Raw genomic sequence first — 23,366 nt, forward strand, 5'->3', positions numbered from 1 at the left:
TGAGAATTCTCTTTCCACCATCTGGAAAGGAAGAAATGTGGCAAGCAGATCCACAGTCTGAGCTGTGCACTTGTGGGTGTGGCATAGCTAAGAACCCCATTTGGGGCCCAGCAGGTAATCAAGCAAGATGGGCTGCTGGGAGGGCGTGGGGACTACCCCAATGGGCTGGATCTGGCTTCCTGTATCTCCATCATAGCCACCCCTACCCCTTCCCAAGGGTTGCACAGCTGTCCTGGGCATCAGGGGGCCCCCTGAAAGAGGCATCCACAGACGTGGCGTCTGTCTCACTACCCCATTTCTCTTCTCCAGCTGCTTTGGAACTCATCAAATATCATTTCCATATGAAACAGCAACTTAAGTGTAATTACACCATCATAAATTGGCCTCGGTGCTGTGATTAGTGCTCCCATCTTCTGTTCCCTGGGAAGCCCTGTGAATGCTCAGGGCTCGGGAAGCGCCCTGGGGAGCCACAGATGGGAGGCCTGGGAGACCCCGCTTACCAGGATGGTGGTGACAACCAGCGTGGTGTTGAAGAGACTGTCCGAGATGTTGGAGGCATAGAGGCGGCTGTCCATGCTGAGGCCCTCTGCCACATGCCACTGGCCGATCTGAGGAGACCAACAGAGACAGAGGGCTGGGAAGAAATGGACCAAAGAGGAGGTTGGGTGGGCTGTGGGTTCCAGGGTTGGAAGGAGCCCAAGGGGCCAATCGCCTGCTCTGGGTTGGGACTGCTAGTGGGCCCAAGGAAGAGGGAGATTTGTAGGGTATGGAGCAGGGGAGCTGGAAGAGGAGGGATCTGTGTAAGTAAAAGATGCAAGGAATGAAGACTTGGAAGAGGTATATAGAAAATCAATCAGGAACAGATTATGGTTCAGGGCTTCCCTCAGATGGAAGGCAGAGGACTAGAGGGAACTGTGCTGTTCTGAGGGCAGGAGTGAGCACATGGCCTGCCTTCAGTAGCCCCACTGACCTGCATGAGAAGCAGAATGGCCTGGAGAGAAAGGATACACATGGATATCTTTGCTCTATGTCTGCAGAGTGGTTGTATGAGTGAATGAGTGGATGAATGGATGGATGATGGGCAAGAAGAAGGAGAACTCAGGTTCTAGTCCTGGTTGATTCCCTTGCTAGCTGTGAACTTACACAAGTTACTTAAATCTCTGAGCCCTTGCTTTCCCATCTCTAATGGATGAAAATGCTTGCCACACCTCTGTGGTCAGCTCAGAACATGTCTTAAATCATAAGTCTTCACCCAGACCTTACTGCAGAAGCTCAGAAAACTCTCTGAGCATGTTTCTTCATCTGTGAAATGGGAATGATGACAGAAATTTCTATGAGTCATGAGAATGTATTTAACCTGGCACTTAATAATAATATTTTCAAAATTTCAAAACAGGCATTTAGTCCAAGTACCAACATTTCATGCCTGTGTTTAATTCCCAGCTTCCTTATGCTCAGCTTCCTTCCAGTACAAACCTTGCAAGGCAGTGTGTGACAGCTCAGGTAGTTGCTTTACTACCATCTGGTAGGAGTTCCCAGATCCTGACTCCAGCCCTGACCTTGCTCCTCCCATTACAGTGGCTGAAGAGCAAGTCAGTGGTTGGGACTCTCTTTCTCTCCTGTAAATGGATGACTTTTTTTCTTGCTTTATTTTCTTCTGAGTTTATTGTGGTACAAACACTATTCTCTCAACAAATGTTTACATATGCAATACATTAGTGCTGATTGTCCCATTATCCTAAACACCTGTGTGTGGGGACAGACAGTGCTCAGAAAGTTATCTAGAACACATTTAAGCCTAAACTCAAGATCAACGATTTTAAGAAAAATTTTATTTTACCTTTATTTACTTAAGAGGCGGAAGAAGAGAGTACTGCCACCCACTGGTTCATTCCCCAATGCCCTCAAAGGCTGGGACTAAGCCAGGGCCATGGCCCTTAACTTTATCAAGCTGGCAATTCCATCCAGGTCTGCCACATGAGTGAAAGGAACCCAAGTACCTTAGCCATCAGCTCTGCCTCCCAGGGCTGGCATTGGTGGGAAACTCAAGTTAGGAGCTGGAGCTGAGAGTCAAAACTAGACACTCTGAAGCAGGAACTGGTTTCTTAACCACTAGCCTAAACGTCCATCCTGGCAGTTAGCTTTTAGGTTGGTTTTCCCAGTAAAATTTTTTCTATATTTTATAAAAATGCAGAATATGCAAAAATTACTTTTAAATACCTCATAATAAAAAACATAAATGCTACGTGAATATGTAATCCCATACTTTAAGCTCCTACATATCTTTACTAGCTGGAGCCTCTGGAACATTCCTTGTATTGCTTTGTCCAAACTGGACAGCAGGAGAGCTGGCAACAGCTGGCTGGAAACCCAATGAAACGCCCACATCCACCCCTGCCAGCATCTCCAGGCACTGGCAGCAGCTTCTCTGGAAAGCTCTCACAAATTCCATGCATGCCAAGTGACTCTAGTCCTTGGAGCTGGACCCTGGGTTCTCTTACAAAGGCTTGAGCAATAATAAAGCTGGGGCTCCCCCAAAGTTCCTCCACCCCTATCTCTGACAGAGGGTATAGGAACCAGTTCTCTGCCGTCAGGGTGAAGGTGGAGTGTGTTGAGGGCAGGACCAACCCAGGTCCACCCTGGAACTCTAGGTGGGAGTCCTCTCTGACCTCCAGTTGCAGGCAGGAGAACTAGGGTGGGCCTTTCCGGTCATAATGGGGTGTTGATATTCGTGAATACTCCATGCCTAGGCGAGGATGCCACAATGAAAATGGTGAGCAGTCCCCTTCACCTCTATCAGGGTAGAATGATGCTATACATGCTCATGTTTCTTTTGGTTTGCAGTGAGAGCCATTTTACAGATAAAGAGAATGAGGCCAAAATCAAAGAATTGACCCGACTCTCCTAGCTGAGGACACATAACCTGTTGACCAGGTTGCCTGAGTTTTAAGCTAAGTGCTCCTAGCTTCACATGACTCTTCTCAAGGAAGACTGCACGCCCATCTTGACTTCGCCAGGGTTCTCTTACATACTTGTGCTTACCTGTGCATCTCCTCCCCCAGTCTATGGGACTCGCAACAGCAAGGGCTGGCCTTCTTCATGCTCATACCCTAGAACCCTGCTCAAGGATGACCTAGGAAAGTGGATGGCCAATGAGCTGACCACTACAGTGGGTCATATATGGGCAGAGAGCAGACAGCCTTCCTCAGGGTCCAGAAGCTCCTACAGTCTTCTAAAGGGACCAGCCAAGCCATGCCATTGCCTTAGCTTCCTCTACCCCTTCATCTCCTTGTAGGAGAGGGAGAGGGCATGAGGGCTGAGCTGCTGGATTTCCAAATTAAAGGAGAGTGGGTCATAGTCACTGGGCCTCTGCATCACATTCCATCATCTCTGAGAGTTCTCCCATCACTCCTTTGGAATAGTTCCAGTGTCTCTTTATTTAGAAAGAAATGGCTAGAAATGATGTTATGGTTCAACAGGCTAATCCTATACGCTGTGGTGCCAGCATCCCATATGAGTGCTAGTTTGTATCCTAGCTGCTCTACTTCCTATCCAGGTCCCTGCTTAAGACCTGGGAAATCAGCAGAAGGTATCCCAAGTGCTTGGGCCACTGCACCCATGTGGGAGACCTAGAAGAGATTCCAGTCCCTGTCTTTGGATCAGCTCAGCTCTGGCCATTGCGACCAACTGGGACCAGTAGATGGAAGATCTCTCTCTCTCTATTTTTACTCATCTCTGTAAATCTGACTTTCCAATAAACATAAATCTTAAAAAAGAAAAAAGGAAATGGGGACTCAGAAGGATTAACTTGTCTGAAGTGATCCATATCTGAATCTGAGCCCAGCCCTGTCTGACTTTTAAGTTTGTGGTTATTTCAGTCCCTAGAGTGTCTCTTAGGGTGGGGACACTAATGTGCTCTCTTTCAGCAGACTACACCAACCAGGTGTGGCTTCAAGGGCCCTGGCCACTCAGGAAGAACCACAGAGACATAACTTCTTCCCCTTAGCCTTAACAGTGCATAAAACTAGGTGAAATGATCCTCCTCCTGGAGCCTCAATTTTTCTGTCTTCAAAATGGGTAGAAGTTTCCCCTGATCGTCTCCTAGGCCGGGGAAGGGCCATATTTGGACAGGACGAACTGGAAGAGCAATGGGCTAGACATCAACGTTTGGATGTTGAGAAGATTAAATTCTCTAGAGTCTTCTTTGTCACCTTATGCCCACCCTGTGTACCAGTAGGGTAAGACTTCACATTTACCGGCACATTCTCCCACCTCCAACATTTTCAAGAGACCTGCCGCTCACTAACCACCTACTCTCCCCAGCCCCAGACGCCTGATCTTAACCTAAGCCACAAGCCAAGTTTCTGCAGAAGCCTGGGATTGGGGCCAGACCTGACAGCCTGAGCAAGGCACCCTTCTGGCCCCACCCTCGGGGACATGGCAAAGAGACTAATTAGCCCCCAAGCTCCAGTCAGGAAACGAAATCTCTCACCTACCCTTTCACTGCCCCTAAGACATTAATAAACTCATCAGATCCAACAAAGCGGCTTGGCAGCTATTACCAGGCACCATCTAATTGCAAAGGCAGTGGGAGGGAGATGGAGAGCCAGAGCCAGGCGCCCTGGGATACGGGCTAATTGCTCCACCCACTGGGCACCTCTAAGTACCACACGTGCCAGGGGTGGGCAGCAGATACAGCTCTCATCATTGACAATCTGTGGCTGTGCCTCCAGCCAAACCCCCTTGCACCACCCTGCTGACACCTGCCCCCGAAGCCTCCTACAGGAACAGCTGTTTTGTAAGTAGCTTCCGCATGCCCATGTATGCAGCCTGGATTTCACTCCTGGTAATGCCTCTCCTCTCTCCCTAGTTTGTCTGCCCAACTTGCTCACGGGTAGAGGCCACAGGCTTGCAATAAAGACAAGAAGACAAGATGGATTTGGATAGGTGAGCCTATTTGTCAACTTTGTGCAGATAAGAACAAGGTGCTCTGCTTGGGCAGATGATGTGGCCCTGCCACTGCACAGCTGGGAGTGCAAAGTGCAGGCTTGATATCAGCCTTGACCTGCTCACCTTGAACATGACTTGCCCTGCACCACCAAAGCAGTGGCCTGGAAGTTGGAGGAGCTGGTTTTTCCCCAACAGAAGCTGTGTGATCTCAAGAGAGCCTCAGCATTTCCCATCTACAGAATGGAGCTAAAAATAGTCACCATGAGGGTTCTTAAGATTAAATGAGATGGTTCAAGTGCGAAGTACTATGAGATTTCACCCATGTTCTCCAAAGAGCTTCACACCGTGGACTAGAATTCATTACACAGATTTCACCAGCATCATAAAGGTTGGTTCGCAGCCCAGCAATAGCAGCAATTGAAATTCAGGCACTTGGGCTCCATATCAGTCCCGACTAACCCAGAATCTGTGCTGAAGCAAGTCCTCCAGGCTACCATGAGGTGGGCTGTGCTATTAGGGGGAGGTGTACAGAAAGAGCAACCCTGATGAGAAATACGGCAACAGGGCAAGGCAAGGGTGTGGAGACCAGTGGTGACATACCAGCCTATCATTTGGAGGTCGGGGAAGGGTGAGCAAATGTCAAAATGTGGGGAAAGAGACCCTGGCTGTAGCATGTCCCAGTTTCTGTGGTGTAAACACCCCTGCACTGGCTGATTTCCAGCTCCCAATGTGACATTGCTAGCACAAGGTTGGGCAGAGCCATGTACCCAGGGCTCTCGCTGGCTGCTAACTCTGGCACACCAGCATAGCCCACTAGGCACAGAGAGGCTCATTGCTGGGGCCTGGAAGCCTAAGCAGAGTCATCTCAAGGTTGCTCCACTTTATTAGTGAGGATTAAATCTATAATTTATCCCAGTTGCCATGTTGGTAAGAGAAAAAAAGAATTGGATATAAAACGAGTGCACTGTTTCATGGACATCACAATATTTCAAACCAATGTGTAGCCCTTCACACAACTGGTGCTCGGGCTATTAGCAGAGACACTTGACGATGGTGGTGCTTATTCAAATAGGAAAATGTGAATATAACTGACAGAGGAGAAAGTAACTGCTAGAGGATGCATTTGTACAAACAGTCTCATTTACCCAATGTTCCCAAGGGACACAGACCTGTACAAGTTCCTAATAATATCACTTCTTTAAGCATTGCAGAGATTTAAATTATATATTCCAGGCATCATTTCAAAGGTAGAATACATCCCCCCATCCTCTTCAGCAGCATGAACATCTTTACCTGGATACACAGTGCCATCATCATGACAGAGTTGCCACTCTGCTCCATCACGTAGTACTGCCCCAGAGGTTACTGTCACATACAGGGCCACTTGCCTGTACTGTGGCTATCAGCATGTTGGCTTTTTGCAGTGGCTATTGCATTTCTCAGTGTGGGCTGAGGATGGCTGTTTCTGGGGTCTTACCCTCTCAGGAGTTGCATTTAAGATCCCTAGGTGGGTTAGCAGGGGTCAAGCTGGAAATAACTGGTTAGAAGGAAAGCTTAACTAAGGTGCCCCTAGGGTTTTAGAAAAACAGGCTCTATGGCCTGGGCAGGAGCCACCCAACATTTTTGAAAAGTGATGACTGGACAACTGAATAAGGGATCTGGACTAGGTCTGTGGCATGAGCAAAGTGGTCACTCCCCCAGCAACACACTTCAGGAAGTGCTGTCTTGGGGCAGTGACCACAACAGGCATCCTTCGCTGCTTCTTGACAGGGATGCTCTAGGTCACTGGCAGTCAGGGTACCTGCACTGGGGCCATGGCACTGAGCCACCCTAACCAGTGAATCAGGCAATCTCCTTCAGCCTCACCTCCTCAGCCTCCACTCTAGTCCAGGTTCAAATTGGTCTTCCCAGGAGCAGAATCCACTCAGAGTAGTACTGTTCTGTTCTTCACAAACAGTATGCCAGCCCTCCTTGACATCTTACCTCTGAGCATGCTAGCATGCCACTAAAAACCTTTATATTCTCTCTCAGTTGGGCTAGTGGACAGAGACCCAACTCCCTGCTGTGAGCTGCAAGGCCCACTCTGCTCATTTTTCACCTTTATCTCATGTGATTTTATGCCACTCACACCTGTCTCCTGCATCTGTTCACAGGCAACAGACTCCTGTCCCTCTTTGCACATGGCCTTGACCCATCTGGAACTCTCCTGCTGCACAACCCCTGGCTGTCTTTCAGCTAATTCAGGGGACAGAAAACCACTGATCAAGTCTGGCCCTCTCTCTTTGCAGAAATAAAGCTTTATTGGAACACAGCCATGCCCACTCAACGTAAACAGTGTTTGCGAGCACTTTTCATGTATGACAGCAGAGTTGCCACACACACTGGTCTGCAAAGACTGAATATTTACTATCTGCACTTTGCCAAACCCTGACTTAATTTACACCTGCTAATCCTTCAGCCTCAGCCCAGAGATCAGCTCCTCTTGAAAGCTTTTAGTCCCCCAAAGTCAAACTCCTCCCAGAACCCCATGTTTTTTTTCTCCTTCAGAACATTCCCAAATGTGGCTTGTTGCTGACTGCCTGCCTCTCTGAACTCTAAATGAGCTCCCAAGAGTAGGGATCAGGGCTCATGTCATCACTCATTTTCACCCACTGGAGCATGGTAACAGTGCCTGACTTACAGCATGTGCTCCTCGAGGAAACCTAGAGGAGTAAGTGCAGTGGAGAATGGGCATACCTTATCTCATTTAATCTTTAGCATCTCTACAAGGGTAGATATTTTCATGTTTGTTTTACAGATTTTAAAAACCATCCTTAGTCCTAGGAAAGTGAGATAATGAATGCAAAAATGTCACACATGGCTAAGTCACACATCCCTAAAGCTTAGGTTTCTTTTGATGCAAAATCATCCATGTAGAGAGTTTTCACAATACACATTTTCCAAATACAATGAAAAACATTTTTGTTTCTAACCAAAGTCAACTCGTACTTCTCCTTTCATTTTTCCAGAAGCTGTTGGGAATACAGTGGCAAGTGCCTTACCACAGTGCTGTAATGTTACAGGGAGTGAGGCACAATGCACAGGGCCTAGCATGCCAGAGTGGACACCAACTTCAACAAGTGCTGTTCCCTCTGTTTTCTTCCAGGAGCAGCAGGTGAACCCCCAGGTTCTTCCCTGCAGCCCAATCCTCAAGGCTGCTCTGGAATGTGGCCAGTTTATTGTCCCTGGGACCACATGTCCTGGTGAGTCTGCAGACTCAAAGCCTCTAACCCTGCTCATACTCACTCAGAGTTATCATTCTGCCAATTTGTTCTCTCTCAAGGAGGTAAAAAGGCATTCATTTGCCAAGTCCTGAGGGGCTGCCTTGCATCCTGGCCTGCCTCTGTGGGTGTGCGCACGATGGTGCAGTTATACTGAAGGTTTGATGTTCAGTTAGATGATTGTTCACTGCACTCAGTGCTGCCTGGAACCATTGGACAAGACCTTCCTTCTGCTTCGGAGTCAGGTTTTTGCAAACGTGTATTGATCACCCCTGCAGGCTGGGTACCCCGCCATGCCGTTTGCTTACATGAATTGCCCTGCCTATGCATAACAGCCCTATTCTCGTTCCCACCTGAGAAGCCTGGAGCTGCAGGTAGACACCCCAGGCAACAGTAAGAATGCTTAATGGCAGAGCTCTGATGCAAATTTCTGTTGAATAAATGAACAAATAAAGCTAAGGTGGGGCCGGCACTGTGGTACATCAAGTTATGTTTTCATCTGTGGTGTGGGCATCCCAGATGGGCATGGGATTATGTCCCCACAGATCTACTTCCAGCTTCCTATTTATGTCCAACTCTTTGGGCCTCTACACCCGATGTGGGAGACTGAGAAGAAGCTCCTGGCTTAAGATCAGCCCTGCTATCTCCATTGTGGCCATTTGGGGAATGAATCAACAGAGGGTACCTCTTTCTCTCTCCTCTCTGTAACTCTCTCTTTTAAATAAAAAGTTAAAATCTTTATTTAAAAGTAAAACTAAGACTCAGGTGTCAAGAAACTTGCTGAGGACCACACAGTTAAGAGAAGATGAAACTGAATTTGAGTTCAAATTCTTTTCCACTGAACCACCTGATTGAGTCAGGACATGGATGTAGAACATTGTGACCTTAGGACCTGGGACCTCCCACATGCCTCTCTTATGACCATGAACTTGTTTGTTTGGGAATTGAACCCTGAAGGGCATCCACTAAACAGCCCATATGAGTGATTCAGACAAGGAGCCTGGCACAAGGGGATGCAGGCGGTATCAGGAGACCCATGTTTTCTTTCTTCCTCTCCCTGCATATGCTGTATGACCTTGAGTATGTCATTTAACCTTTCTGAACCCTCCTCATTTGTAACACAGAAATAAATGAACCTCCTGTTGATAAGGCCTTGTTGACAACAACCAAATGAGAGAATGAATATGGGAGCTTCTGACCAGCTATGGGAACCAAAGCTAACAGTACACTCACGATGAAATGTAGCTAACCAGCTACTCTGCCACTTGCTGTGTGGTCTTTTGAAGTCACTCTTGGCAACTTTGAAGAAAAGGATTACCTCCCTTGCTCCTTTACTGGGATGATCTGAGGCCATCACAGATGTGGTAAGAGTCTAAAGGTCTATACAAGTTCTTCCTGCTTGAGACCCTTGTTTGCTAGGGCCATTCAAAGTTGGAAGAAGCATAACCAATGACTCATTATTTCAAACCTCAGTTTCAGGATTCTTTTTTTTTTTATTTATTGTTGCTTACATTGTATTATGTAGTACAGTTTTATAGGCGCTGGGGATTCCCCCCAAGTTTCAGGATTCTGAGTAGAAGTTCTCATTAGGAAGGATGCTTATAGGCAGGTTAGTAGTGACTCTTTGAGGGTACAAGACTAATACTGACCTATAAGCAGGGAAAGTGGCAGTGAGGTGTGACACATGATGAACAGGTGATTTGGGGAAGAAAGGGACATGTCAGACTTGGCCAAAGTAAGAAGCACCACCAAAATAAGTGCAGGAGTGCACAACACTGAAAATTCAGGATCAAAGAATAGCCACGGAAAATGCCAAGGAAAGAGATGAAAATCAGCCCAGGGAAACTGTGAAGACTGTCCTATCAAATGAATTCTACTTTAGCTGTACTAAGTTTGCAACTCAGTATAACATAGTGTTTTATTTAATTGTGAGATGAAAATCACTAATGGTTTAAGAAACCAATTAAGCAGGTCAAGACCAACATTTAAAAATGGTATTTATATCTAGACAGGATCAGAGCAGCACATTATGTAGCAAAAGTAGCTGGTTCCACAAGCCTTGGCTTCAGTTACCTCTGGGTGGATATTCATAAGTCCTTAGTTTAGTCTACATGCAAGTTGTGTCCCAAAATGTTTAAGAGCCCAGCACAAAGGATTTGAACCTCCTGTGTCATCAATTTCTAGCAGAGTACCTGATATCTAAATATGATTTTGGTTTCAATGAACTCCTTTTAAGTCATTTGTTATTAACTTAAGGATTGTAAGAAAATTACACAAGCTAATACTTTTGAATATTTACCACAAGCCTATTACAGGACTAAATATTTTCCATGTGTTACCTCATTTCATCTTTGCACCCACATTAAAAGGAAGGTACCATTATCATTCCATTTTACAGATAAGAGACCTAAGACATGAAGGTTAAATTTCTGGCCCAAAGTTCCACAATCAATGCAAATTCATACCCAGACAAGACCACTATGCTGTGCTGCTTCCAGGATGTTAACCTTTCTGTACTAAATAATTAATTATTCAGTACACATTTGAATCATTATTTTTTAGCCACTAGTATTTGCCGTGAGCATTCCTGCCTGTAAATCCACATTCCTGAAGCTGGCTTTTGCTTTTTCTTGCCTTTGATCCCAAGTGCTATATTTAGAAGAGGATTAGATAAAATTGGAAGAAAGAAGTACGGAGTACACAGGAAGACCTGAGGGCCTCAGGAATTATGGCTTCCTAACCTGGCTCTGCCATCCACCTCATGGCTTCCAAGAACACCTGTTTTGGGTTTGTCACACTCCCCTTTCTCCTGGGATTGTCCACTCATCTGTCAGGGTTCAGCCTTGGGAGGCCCTTCTCAACTCTTCTGACTCAGTGAGGTCCCTTGTTCCAGGGACTCATGTGTGGTGTCCTGAACGACTTCTTGGTAGTTCTCATCACTCGTACAATACCCTGGTAATGATTTGTTCACACACAGCCCTCCCACTAGACACATCATTCCCTGAGTGACAAGATTCTACCATGTTCACCATCATCCCTGCGATGCCCAGCATGGAATCAGAGCTGACTAAACACTTGGTGACAACATGAAGGAACTCCCCTTCTGTGGCTCTAGCTCCCAGGACAGTGTCTGGCCTCTCTTTGGCATTTAATAACTAACCATAAAATTGTGAAATACCTTTAGGAAAGTCACTTCCTTTAAGTCTTCAGTTATCTTACCTATAAGAAGAGGATAGAAGTTAGTCCTCTCTAGCTCGAACAGCAGGCATTCCTGAAAGTGCTAGATGTATTTGTAATATTGCTTTAGATTTTCAATGTGCATTGGAACAGAGCCGGGGAGAGACAAGATTAGGAGGAGTAGTGCCAAGAGGTCTCACACAGGTGAACTGCAGGAGACTGCTTAAAGCAGAGCTGTCCACAGATGCAGGTGGGCACCTGTTGTGAGGGATGCTGGGTGGCACCCTGCAGCCTGTCACAGAACAGCCCTCTCTGAGCCTCATGAAGTAAAAACAGTCACAGGAAGGGTAGAACAGATGCACAGACCCAAGAAACAGAACTAAAGGCAAAAGGAAGAGGCTTTAGGGAGATTTATGTCCAACATATGGAAGAACTTTCTGATGATGAGAGCTCTCCAAGATGGAGTAGGCCATCCCTGTAGGTACAGGTTCCCTAATGCTGGAGATGGTGAAACATAGACTCTCTCCCCTGAGAATGCATTTGCAGGAATCTAAGCATCCAGTAAGGGCACTGGTCCAAAGGACTTCTCTGATGTGCCTTGGCCTTAGAAGTGCAGGATCTTAAGTTCTATTCTACATCAAGGGAACCACGAGAACGGCAGGTCATAGGGGACCAGCACAGTCCTGGGATGCAGTGAGAAACAGGAGAGCAAGGAACACAGACAGAAAGGGTCCCTGGAGGAAAAATCCAACTGCTCATAATTTACTCATTCCTGGCATCTTCTGCTGGCTGTAGACATGAGAGCTGATGCTTGGCATTTGTGACAGTTCTGTTGTAGAAAAAAGGCACGGCTATCAGTCTGAGGATTCCAAGTCTTTGCTCCTACGGGATTTCCAAGGTTAGTTTCCTGTGAGATCTTGCTCACCCATTCTCAGGCTTACAGACACCTCACATATTATTATTGTTGATTCATGAACACTGAGTAACAGCACTGTGACTTCTGTCAACAGACTTTCAGATATGCTGACTCTTTCAGTAAGAAGCATGAGAGGACATGGCTAGAGCACTATTCATTGTGATTGTTTTAAACAGAAAGACCTTACAAGAAATACGGCATTACACTGTGATGGCGGGAAGGGCACCTGTTGACAATAGGGGAGCTGAGAGGAACAGACAGGGTGTCAACTGGCCCAGCCTGGAGCTGGGCACACCCCAGGTGACTCACATTTGGGGCTATTCTGTACATCTGCCAAAAACCCTGTTAACCCAATTCTGAGGTTATGTGCCAATCAACTGCAAGAAGTAAAAACTGCAAATGTGGAATCATGCAAATAAAGAGAATCAAATGTACTTATCTGTGAGGGAAGGTTTCGCGTCGAGTTGTGCCCAGGTGTTGATCCCTAATGCCTGACCTCTGCGGGTAAGCTGAGCATCTGGCCCATCCCTCACCACACCTGCCAAGAAGCCCACACTGACTCTTCTCAGGGATGCCAGGGACGGAGAACGACCGTCTAAGGCAAGAATGGAGCTCAGTCCATGCTGTGGAAGGAACCTTCCTAAAGATGCCACCTCCCAGGGATGCTGTCCTGGATGTAAGGAATCCTCCCCCAAGTCCAAGGTTTCAGAAGTAAAATTTCTCAGGGCAGGACTCTGCAGATGCTCACATCTCCTTTCTTTTTGGAAATCAGTGTGAAATGAGTTATCTGTTAGTGCAGTTTTCAAATTATTCATTTATCTTATTGGTGATACAGATGAGGATCTCCTGCCTGTTAGTTCACTCCCTGATGACCCCAACAGCCCAGGCTGGACTGGGACTGACATCAGGATCTAGGAACCCCATCCAGGTCTCCCACACAAAGGGCAGGGATTAACAGCTATCACCTGCTTCCCACGAAGCTGGTCTCAGAAGCAGAGCAAGGGCCTGAACTCAGGCACTCTGAGACTGGCTGCAGAAATCCCACGCAGCTTCTTGATCACCAAGCCAAATACCCACTCCTCTTTTTTGCTTACACAGAAAAAATAGTTCCCTAGTCCATCTTCTAAACATGCTGGGGTAGGCTTCCATTGGCCTTCCTCACACTGACATGGGATGAGCACACGTCAGAGCTGGCAAACCCAAGAATCATCCACATGTCTCTCTCCTTCCTCCCAGAAGATAGGAGGCATTTCAAATTAGCTGCCGAGAAGAAAATTTGTCAGCAACTCAGGCATGCTTGATATTTTTCATCTTACAAGAAAATTACTGCCAAAGAACATGACACAGTCAGTGCATTGCCTGGCTTCATTTGTCACTAGCACCAGGAGGAGTATCTCGGGGAGGCAGTTGTACTAATAACACAACTTGGAGCTCTGAGTGACAGGTGCCAACTGAACTAGTACACCTTTTTTAAATACACTTTATTATTATTATTTTAAGAAGAAAAACCAGAGAGCCCAGCGCGGTGGCACAGTGGTTAAGGTCCTCGCCTTGCATGCCCGGGATCCCATATGGGCGCCGGTTCTATCCCGGCAGCCCTGCTTCCCTTCCAGCTCCCTGCTTGTGGCCCGGGAAAGCAGTCAAGGACAGCCCAAAGCTTTGGGACCCTGCACCCGCGTGGGAGACCCGGAAGAGGCTCCTGGCTTCGGATTGGCATAGCATCGGACGTGGTAATCACTTGGGGAGTGAATCATTGGACGGAAGATCTTCCTCTCTGTCTTTCCTCTCTGTATATCCGCCTTTCCAATAAAAAAATAATAAAAATAAATCTTTAAAAAAAAAGAAGAAGAAGAAAAGCCAGAAAGAGAGCATGCATGTTCCTCCCATCTGCTAGCTCACTCCCCAAAAGCCTGCAACAAATGGACTTGTGCCAGGCCAAAACTGGAAGCTGTGGACGCGGGTCTCCTATACGGGTGACAGGAACCCAAGCACTTGAACCATGACTTGCTGCATCCAAGCAGCCCCATTCGCAGGAACCTGGAGGCAGGAGCTAGAATCTGAAATCAAACTCAGGAACTCCAGTGGGGGAAGTGGGCATCTTACTTGCTAAACACCTGCTACCAAACAGTTTTAATGGGGTGTCTGGACTACTGGTCACTCACTGTCCTTCATAAATAGAGGATGCTGAAGTGAGGAAACTGTAGGAGGACAGGCAGGATGCAGCTGCTGAGCTTTTAGTGATGGGCTGAGGACTGCCCTTTCCTGTGGTAGCTGCAGGTTGGCTGTTGAGTAGGAGAGAATGTGTGCCTGGGCTAACTTGTGCTTTGGGCAGGTGGACAAGAGAGGGCTAGTTTGGGGATGATGGCAGATCTCATCTAAGCCACTCTAGGCAAGCCCTTAAGTGGCTGTGAGTTCTCGCAGGAAAAGTCACAGCTCTGATTCTCACCTTCACACCAATCCAGAGCCATGGTAAAATGTAGAGTCAGAGATTGGAAAAGGAAGGGATGGAAGAAGACAAGAGGTGGGGAGGGAGGAGGTGATAGGAAATTTTCTAGAAGCAAGGAGGGTCCAACTGACTGGCTGGATTTGTCAAGCACAGCTAAGCGGTGCTGGTTCTCACAAACAGGAGGCACATGAGCAGCCTGCTCACCCCTGCTTTGTCTTTACCTTGGCCTTGCACCAGGCTAGCCCTGAGAGTGCAGGAATACGGTATGCAAAGATAGCAGATACACACACCTGCTTGAGAGCCAGCACAAGCCTGCACAATGTGGCAAACCCTCCAAGTGTAGCTAACAGACACACTTCCTTCTGTTCCCCCAGTAAAAGTGGGATGCACATGGGGCAGATATGAAGCCACCCATCTCACTAAGCAAAGAGAGAGAGGAAGAGAATCCTAAGCACTGTGAGATCAGGACTCGGCCTCAGGTCTTCCTCCAGGACACCCTGCCTGCTTCTGCACTGTCTCCTGCTGTCTGATCCATCCAGCTTCCTTCTCTTCCTTCAGCCTGGCCTCCTGCAATCCCCCTCCCTCTTGCCCATGGCTGCTCTGCTCTCCTCTGAGCTGATACAGGCTGCTTCATGAGACTCAATGAGCTACTCGATCTCCTCCAGCTCCCCTAGGCATGAGCTGGCTGGAGAGGCACAGACAGCAGTCGCTCAGAACTGGCAACACTCCCCAGGCTGATCTCAGGCAGAAGCATAATGGGACCCATTACAAGAAAGAGATTTAAAATGTGGTACTTTAAAACCATGCTCTTCTGCCCCAAAGCAGCCCCTTGTACAAAAACCTCAGTAGCTCTAATTTGTTTGCCGGTTGATGAGTGAATAAGCCTCTGAAGCCAGTGAATTTTCCATCAGAGCTGAGAAACAGGAAGACTGTGCGCTCTGGGAGAAAGTACCATCATCTGTTGGCCAGGGAGAAGGGAAAGAAAATGGCCTTCAGATTGCACCCATCCACAGCCAGCTCACCTGCCTGGAGCCAGGAGAGCCCAAACCTCATGGGACAGGAATGTAAAAACCTTGCATATGCTGAAGAGTACTGTTGTGAGGGACAGGAGAAAAATGGAAAAGAGAAATATACCCATGATGCAATGGACCTTCCACTGCAAATTTCCAAATTCCAGCTGCCACTGGGGAAGTGCAGCATGGGGAATCTTTCCTGAACAAGCTTGGGGATAGGGGTCTTGGAGTGTTCCTGTGACAAAATGCCCAGGATCAGCTTGTTGGCTAGGAGCTCTTTAAGGTCTAGGTAGTCCAGCCTGTGTACCCTCACACATGCCTCCCCAGGCCCCAGGGAGGTGGGCTCTGCACACTACAGCCCCCCTTCATTTGCTCCTGTATCCACTCTCAGCTGGGTGGTGCTGCTCCCACCCTCAGGGAATCCCCTACTCCCAGCATGAGAATGCAACAACAGAGGCATCTTGGGGACATACAGATCATCTCAGTTGTGCTTGCAGAGATGTGGGGTAGGGAAGGTCTCCCGAGCTCAGCTGAGAATGGTTTATGTACAAGTACAGGGGTGTGAGGATACAGGTGATGCAAGAAAAACATGAAGCGTCATGCAGCACCCCAAGGGCAGAGAAGAAGTGGAGGTATATCCTCCGCCCAAAGCAGCAAGGACCTCAGGGGGGTTTCAGCCCAGGAGCATGGCTTTCCCGCATGGGTTGTCTTCCAGCGAAGCTGGAAAGGCTGCTCTTCAGCTGCAAGTTTGTGGCATTTGAATAGATGATGCCAACTATTTAAAACCTCATGTCAACTCCCCTTCTCCTGGCTGCTTGATTAAAAGGAAGAAATACATGACTTATCAGTAACCTTCACAATAGCCTCCGAACCCTCCTGCAGTCAGATTTGCCATCTCAGAGTTGCTTCATCAAAGGCGAAGCTGCTGGGCTGACTCAGAGAGGTAGAGGGTGGGGGGCATAGGCCAAGCAGCCTCCCTGTGCTGGCTGGCTCTCTGACTCTCAGCATGTCTGTCTCCACAGCTGGAAGCTCCTTTCCAGCAATCATCCCCAGGTCTGAGTTGGGTCCCTTCAAAGGCAGCTTCCAGGCTCTGCATGTGGACTTGACAGCCACAATCAGAACCTTCCTAAGGCTGCCTTGCCTCAGCTTGAAATCTGCCTAAGCCATAAGACAGCACACTTGCAGTGAGAGGGCTAGGGGCAAGGGTGCAGAGTGCCAGTCAGGAGCCTTTCCCTGGACAGCATCCCAGGAGTCTTCCAAAAGCTCATGGAAAACGCTTACCGTGAAGAAACTATGCTTAGATTCCAAAATTCTTTGCATCCCAAAAAAGATTATCCTTTAATTGCCATGAACTTTTAAAGAATATTAATATCTACTTTGGAAAACAGAATATGGTCATTGGCTCTTACCCACTCCTGGTGGGCCCTGCCAGGTTCCATTTCTATAGGAGCAATGTTAAAGAAATCATGGGGTCACAGCAAAAGCATGGTCCAGGCCAAGTTTCTAAGAAAAGCTGATGAGAAAAGAACTCTGGATTTAGGAGACAGGACCAATGGGGTAGCTAAGACACCAAGATCTCCAAGTTCAGGATGAATTTAACATCTGAAAAACAGATCATGGTGAAAAAGCTGATGTGGCAAACAGAAACTGAGTGTTCAGTCAGAGGAAATTGTATCCCACAGGGTCCCAGAGTCCAACTTGGCTGGAAGCATTTTGAGCCTTGTAGTTGGGGCAAAGTCACACTCTGTTGGGAATAACTATAGGTTGGGGCTTGGGGAAGGAAAACTAAGAGGGGCCTAATAGTTCCAGCAATGTCTGATCATTGTAGCTTCTAACATTTTTTTGTTGTTAGATTTTATTTATTATCTTTTTAAAATCAGAAAGGCAGATCTACAGAGAGAAGAAGAGACAGAGAGAAAGACCCTCCACTTGTTGCTTCACTCCCCAAGTCACCACAATGGCACCAGAGATGAGCTGATCCAAAGCCAGGAGCCAGGAACTTCTGGGTTTCCCACATGGGTGCAGGGTCCCAAGACTTTGGACCATCCTTGACTGTTTTCCCAGGCCACAAGCAGGGAGCTGGATGGGAACTAGAGCAGCTGGGATACAAATTGGCACCCTTATTAGATCCTGGCACATGCAAGATGAGGATTTAGCCTCTAGGCTATCATGCCAGATCCATGGCTTACACCTTTTTCCTTCCCACACAGACAATAAACTTTGGAAGGGAACACAATTCATTTCTCTTGCATTCCTATCAATTGCTAAAAGAATGGGTGCTCAAAAATATTATGCTAATTTTAGGAAAGGAAGAATGAATGAAGCAAAATCTAACTGCTTTAAATTCTTCAAAGAGCCAGTAAGAAGGATGAGGCATAGTATCTTGGGTCACTCTTAAGAGGTAGATTTCTGTCCAGTGGCTGGAAGAATTTGAAAGAGGGATTTTAGAATTCATCAGGAAAGCCAGTGAATTTCCTAATCCTGACCACACTCAGGGAAAAGCTGAGGGCTTTCTCTCATCTTCCCATGGAAGAACATTCTTTTCTTTGGTCAGGAGATTTAAGTGATTTTATTTTCCATTAAAGAAAGTCTTTATTAACACAAATACACACAATTTACAAAGCAGCAAGATCCTGCACTTGTTCTGGATCAATGCTGTCATATGGAAAGACCTTGGACTTGGAGGACCCTGGACTCAGGTCTGAAGTCTGGCACTTACTGGTTGTATGACTGTGGCTGCACTATTGTATCTCTCCTTGTGTACAAGAGGAAAGAATAGCTTTTATGCAGCTTGAAAGGATGTAAAATTCTAGATATGTAGGTATCAATAAATGTTAACTAATATTGTTATGTCAGTAGAGTCAACTTCCTTCGTAGCCACAGGAAGCAGAAGACAGTGCCATGCAAGTCTGGTTGCAATAATCCTTACAGTGAGGCAGGCCAAATGTGAAGGAGTTACCAGCTTCTCCACACTAAGGTACCCTCACTGTGATGCACAGTGAGCCAATGGAAAAAGTTTAGATCTACATCTTTAGCTAGGCATGTCAAACCCCGCAGGTCTAATTAGAGCCTGTTAAGCCATTTCCGATCCTCAGATGAAAGGTGTGCTCATCCTATTACACCACTAACAGAGCCGCTCGGGGGATGTTCTGCATCTCTGATCTTCAGACCAAGTTAACCGATGGAAATGAAGGACCTTCAAGGCTGTGATTCTCTTTTTCCTAGCCTCTCTCAAACAGGGTTTCTCCCAAGTCAGGAAAGGAGATTACACTATATTTTTTTAAAGGGTTCCCATACAGGGGATCAAAGATACATTGCAGTACACATCTCTACTCCCAAATAAAAGGAGGACTCTCAATGAAACAGTTAAATATACCATCACACTACGACACTAGATTTTCTACATTTGCCAATACCTACAATGCCATGATACACTTAAACAGCAGAATGCTAATCTTGTAATGATTACTAAAGGACTATGCTACTGTGATAAAATGGGAGAAAATGGTGGGAGGAGAAAATGTGGACAGAGGAGGGACAAGGGGAAAATCTCTATACCTATAAAACTGGATCATAGAAAATAATAATAACAAATAATGATAATTTTTTAAAAAAGAAAATGGCTTCCAAACACTGGTTCCCTCCCCAAAATGCCACAACAGCAAGAATTGGGCCAAAGTCAGCAACTGGGAACTCAATCCAGGTCTCTTCTTCACTGCTTGGATCATCACTGGTACTTTCCAAGGTGTGCATCAGCAGGTGCTAAGATCAAGGGCAAAGTCAGGACTCAAACCTAGGCACTAGACATGGGATGGGGACATCCCAATTGGCATCATATCTGATGCACCAGCTGCTTGCCCTAAGACACTATTCTAATAGAGCCTGCCAGGACATCTTCTGGAGAAACAGTGTGGAAAACTAGAAGCATCACAAGCAGAAACTGGGACAGGGTGAAGCATTACTGCTGACTCCCATGCCCATAAATCCGTATCGGAGAGAGGGTTCAGTTTCAGGAACACCACTTGGAGGGCACCAGAGGTAGCAAGTTTCGCCAAACAGGCAGGCTCCAGTGGGATTTCCAGAGTCCCAGGATGGAACCCCTCTCTGAAAGGAATCAAAATAGTAATTTTTAAATGGTTAAAAAAATAACCCTGAATTTTGAAAGCCTACTTTGAAAATGGTAATAATCCTTTAATCAGCCGCCAGCAGGGAACGTGGTATTTGGTTCAGACATTTTACCAATTACAACCCACTGAGTCCCTGCATGGTGCTTTCTAAATAATCAAAACCAGCTCTTAATAGTCACTCGCCCAGACAGCAAGAGAAAGAAGAAAACCAAACCCAAATGAGAAGATGCTGTCACGACACAAAGCCCAGTCGAGGGGGGCAACCAGAGCCAGGGGTTGTCCTAGTTTGCAGCAGGTAGCAGCAAAGTAACAGACCCGGATGTGGGGTTTGCATGGGGCAGAGAGGAGGGGTGGTTAGATCTTCAGTGGGGATGAGGAAAAGCCCAGAAGGAGACCTATGACCATGGATTTGCAGCTAGACAAACCCAGGAATCCACTCCAGCCCTGCCTGAAGTCTTGTTAATATTGAGACTTGGGCTGAACCCCTTCTTCTTCCTGAGTTTCCATTTCAATTGTGAGATGAAATTTCTCTACCTTGAAGCGTTGTCCTCAAGATGAGAAGCAATCTGTGCAAAGTACCCATGTGGTGTCATCCAGTACACAAAAGGCACTCAGAAGGTGTTATTTCCCCTGCTCCTTGTCCCTTTCCCCACCCCTGCCAGCATCGCTTTGGACAGAATTGGGAGAATGTCAGAGCCGAGACTCTGACATCCATCCCACTCTGGAAAAGAAGTGCAATTAATTATCAATCCCTGAACCATCTTTTTTTTTTTGTCTTGTAATAAGCAGAGGAAGGACACCTGTCAAGAGGCAAAGACTAGGCTGTGATTGGGATGGGACCTGGGGACCAGCTCCGCAAAGCTGCATCTGTGCCATTGACACATCATGCATAGTTCATACTTGATACTCGCTGAACCTGAACCACACAGCAAAGCAGCAGGACAGCCACTGGATTCATTAAAGAAAAAATGGGTACTAAAGAGGATTTTTTGCCACCAACTTAATATATCCAATAAGGAGCAGAGCAGCTGAAAGTCACATACACGGGGTGGGGTGGGGGGAGGAAGGAGAGAGAGAGAGTGAGCCCATTAATTGAATGATCACTTGGACAACAGATTCCATTCAACATCAGCTCAAAAAGATGGGGATGGGATGCAGAGAGATCAGGCAAGCAATTCTGCACAGCAGGGTGGGCTCACAAACACTCCTCCACTAGGGTGATGTATGAACCACAGACATTCTAGTCACCTTTCTAGTGCTAGTACAACACATGTGGACCCACTAAAAGGATGGTGTGGAGAGCCAAGGAGCCTGGGGTCATACATTGCCAGCAAGTCCCCTGGCTCATTGCGGTACATGCCTAGGAGTTTAGCTGCCTGCCCTGGAACAGCACTGTCAGCAGTGAGCTGCTGATGAGGGGCAGAGCCTCAGGCTGGGCCAGGCTGCAGAGCTGGAGGATGCATGCCAGTGGCCAGTGATGCTCTTTCTTAATGACTCATACAATCCTGTGGCCTCACAGCTGGCGGGAGCCAGCCTGAGTGGCGGTTGCTAGAGAAGCAGCATTAAGGTAAAGAGGGACTTGGAGCCCTAATCAGCTGTGTTTCAAGGGGAGGGCAAGATCAGGGCCACCAGTCAGCTCTGCCACAGCAGGTGCTGCCTGGTGGCAGAGCAGAATCTTTCCAAGATACACCCAAAAGGCAGGGCTGAGGTCCTGGGCTCGGCCTCAGCTAAGGAGGGGGAGCCTGGGGTTGGGGCGAGCATCCTCCCACCAGTACTCTCCAGAGCTCTCCTCCTTCCTGTTGAGTCCTTCCTCCAGGCACTTTTCACTACAGATGTGATGTTCTGTGTGGATGTGTTTGCCTGTCAACTGTCCCCTACTAGAATACCAGAGCCACAAAAGCAGACACTTTCTCAGGTGGTAAAGCCTGTACTAAGCAGAACATAGTAGGCAGTCCACAAGCACTTCTTAAAATCATGAATGAATGCTCTTCCCTTCACATCCCTCAGGCACAAGAGGCGGGCACAAGGAGCAGTCTGCCTGACAAGTTCCCTACCACCTGGCAGCCTCACTTCTTCAGGAAATGATGATCCCACGGACACAACCCAAGCACCAGAACCCAAGGCCACAGTGATTCTTGTTATGCTGACCTCCCCAACCAGACTACAATGTCTGTGTTAGCACAGAGACCATGTCCTTTTCAGCTCTATCACTGCTAGTTCCCAGTATAGTACCTGGCATGCAGTCCAAGATTTGTAGGATAAATAAAATGAACATTTGGTGATATCCCATCCCCATAGCTTCTGACTGCCTACTTACCCTCACCCCACTTGAGAAGTTATGAAAAACTTATCTAAGCTGTTGCCCTTGCTAAGAGATCATGGAGCTGAGAGGAGCTGTTGGCAAAGCTGGCACCAGACCTTCGTAGACCTCTCTTTGCCTTTTACCCTGCTGGCTTCTGACCAGGCCCTGTGCCCATCATTATTCCTGGCCTCTTGGAGAGTGGCAATGTTCTCCTTAGCAAGGCAACAGAAGTGTGTGGGATGTGGGCTCAGAGTGACGGGAGGCAGAGGTGATGGGGCTCTACAGCGTAAATTATATAAGTATCACCTGGCACGCTGAACAGTGGATGGCCAGATCCACCTTGGGCCCTACTCTAGGTCCACCCAAGCATAATCATGTGAGGCAGAGTTTAAAACTCTGCATTTTTAATAAGTCACTACAGTGAATCAGATGCATCACTGACCCTAATGGTCAAGAACTTGGGCTTCAAAAGAAGACACTTTTGGATTCAAAAACAAACTCTGCCATACAATTGTTCAAGGACAAGTCAACCAACCTCTCTGAGCCCCAGTCTCCTGATTTCAGTTAATGAGATTTAGTTAAAAGCACCCGTCAGAGTCATTTTGGAGAAAATTAATGAAAAGTATGTCTTGTGGGGTTAAGTGACCCAACACAATCAGCACACACACACATGCTTAACATGGTACACAGTCCTTAGGAAGCTGTCAATAAACCAAGCCTGTTGTGAAGGTGATGGTTCTTTGTCACTTGCCAGAAAAAGTGATTCTGCAACCCGTACAGCAGTGGATTTCCAGTCCTGTCACTCCCACGGTTAGGAAGTTGTTCAATAAATCTGCTTCCTACTGTGACGGGTGCCTGGTCTCTTCCTTTCTGGAGAGGGGCTAGTCCAGTAAAGGAAGTTGATCTTTATGGTACTGGGGAGGGTAAGAGATCTTTAGGGAGACACTGGGGTACTATCAAAATCCCTGTTTACTCTGGTGGTAGAGGATAGGCGGAGACAGGGGAGTAAAGTTTATGGAAGAGATGAGAAAAAGAGTGGGGAGCTGAAAGGAATGAGGTAGGAAAAGTGTTCCTGGGCCACTGGGAGTAGCCAGGAGAGGGGAACTGTGATGTTCATGGGGGACGGGGCAGTGGTTTGGCTTCCTCAGCCTGCGTAGGATCCAGTCTGTGCCTGT

The 23,366-nt window shown here is 47.2% G+C and overlaps 1 protein-coding gene across 1 annotated transcript in view; it reads right to left on the minus strand.

Annotated features, from left to right (window-relative positions):
* The window catches only part of GRIK4 (glutamate ionotropic receptor kainate type subunit 4), a 297,510-nt gene that overhangs the window by 71,795 nt on the left and 202,349 nt on the right, over positions 1 to 23,366 (minus strand). The window contains exon 11 of the mRNA XM_040976817.1: positions 501 to 608. Within this exon, the coding sequence (XP_040832751.1) occupies positions 501 to 608 (108 nt within the window). The remainder of the gene's footprint in view (positions 1 to 500; positions 609 to 23,366) is intronic.

Source organism: Ochotona curzoniae, unplaced genomic scaffold, assembly GCF_017591425.1.
Source record: "Ochotona curzoniae isolate NIBS_2020 unplaced genomic scaffold, NIBS_Ocur_1.0 contig_2723, whole genome shotgun sequence".
NCBI lineage: Eukaryota > Metazoa > Chordata > Mammalia > Lagomorpha > Ochotonidae > Ochotona > Ochotona curzoniae.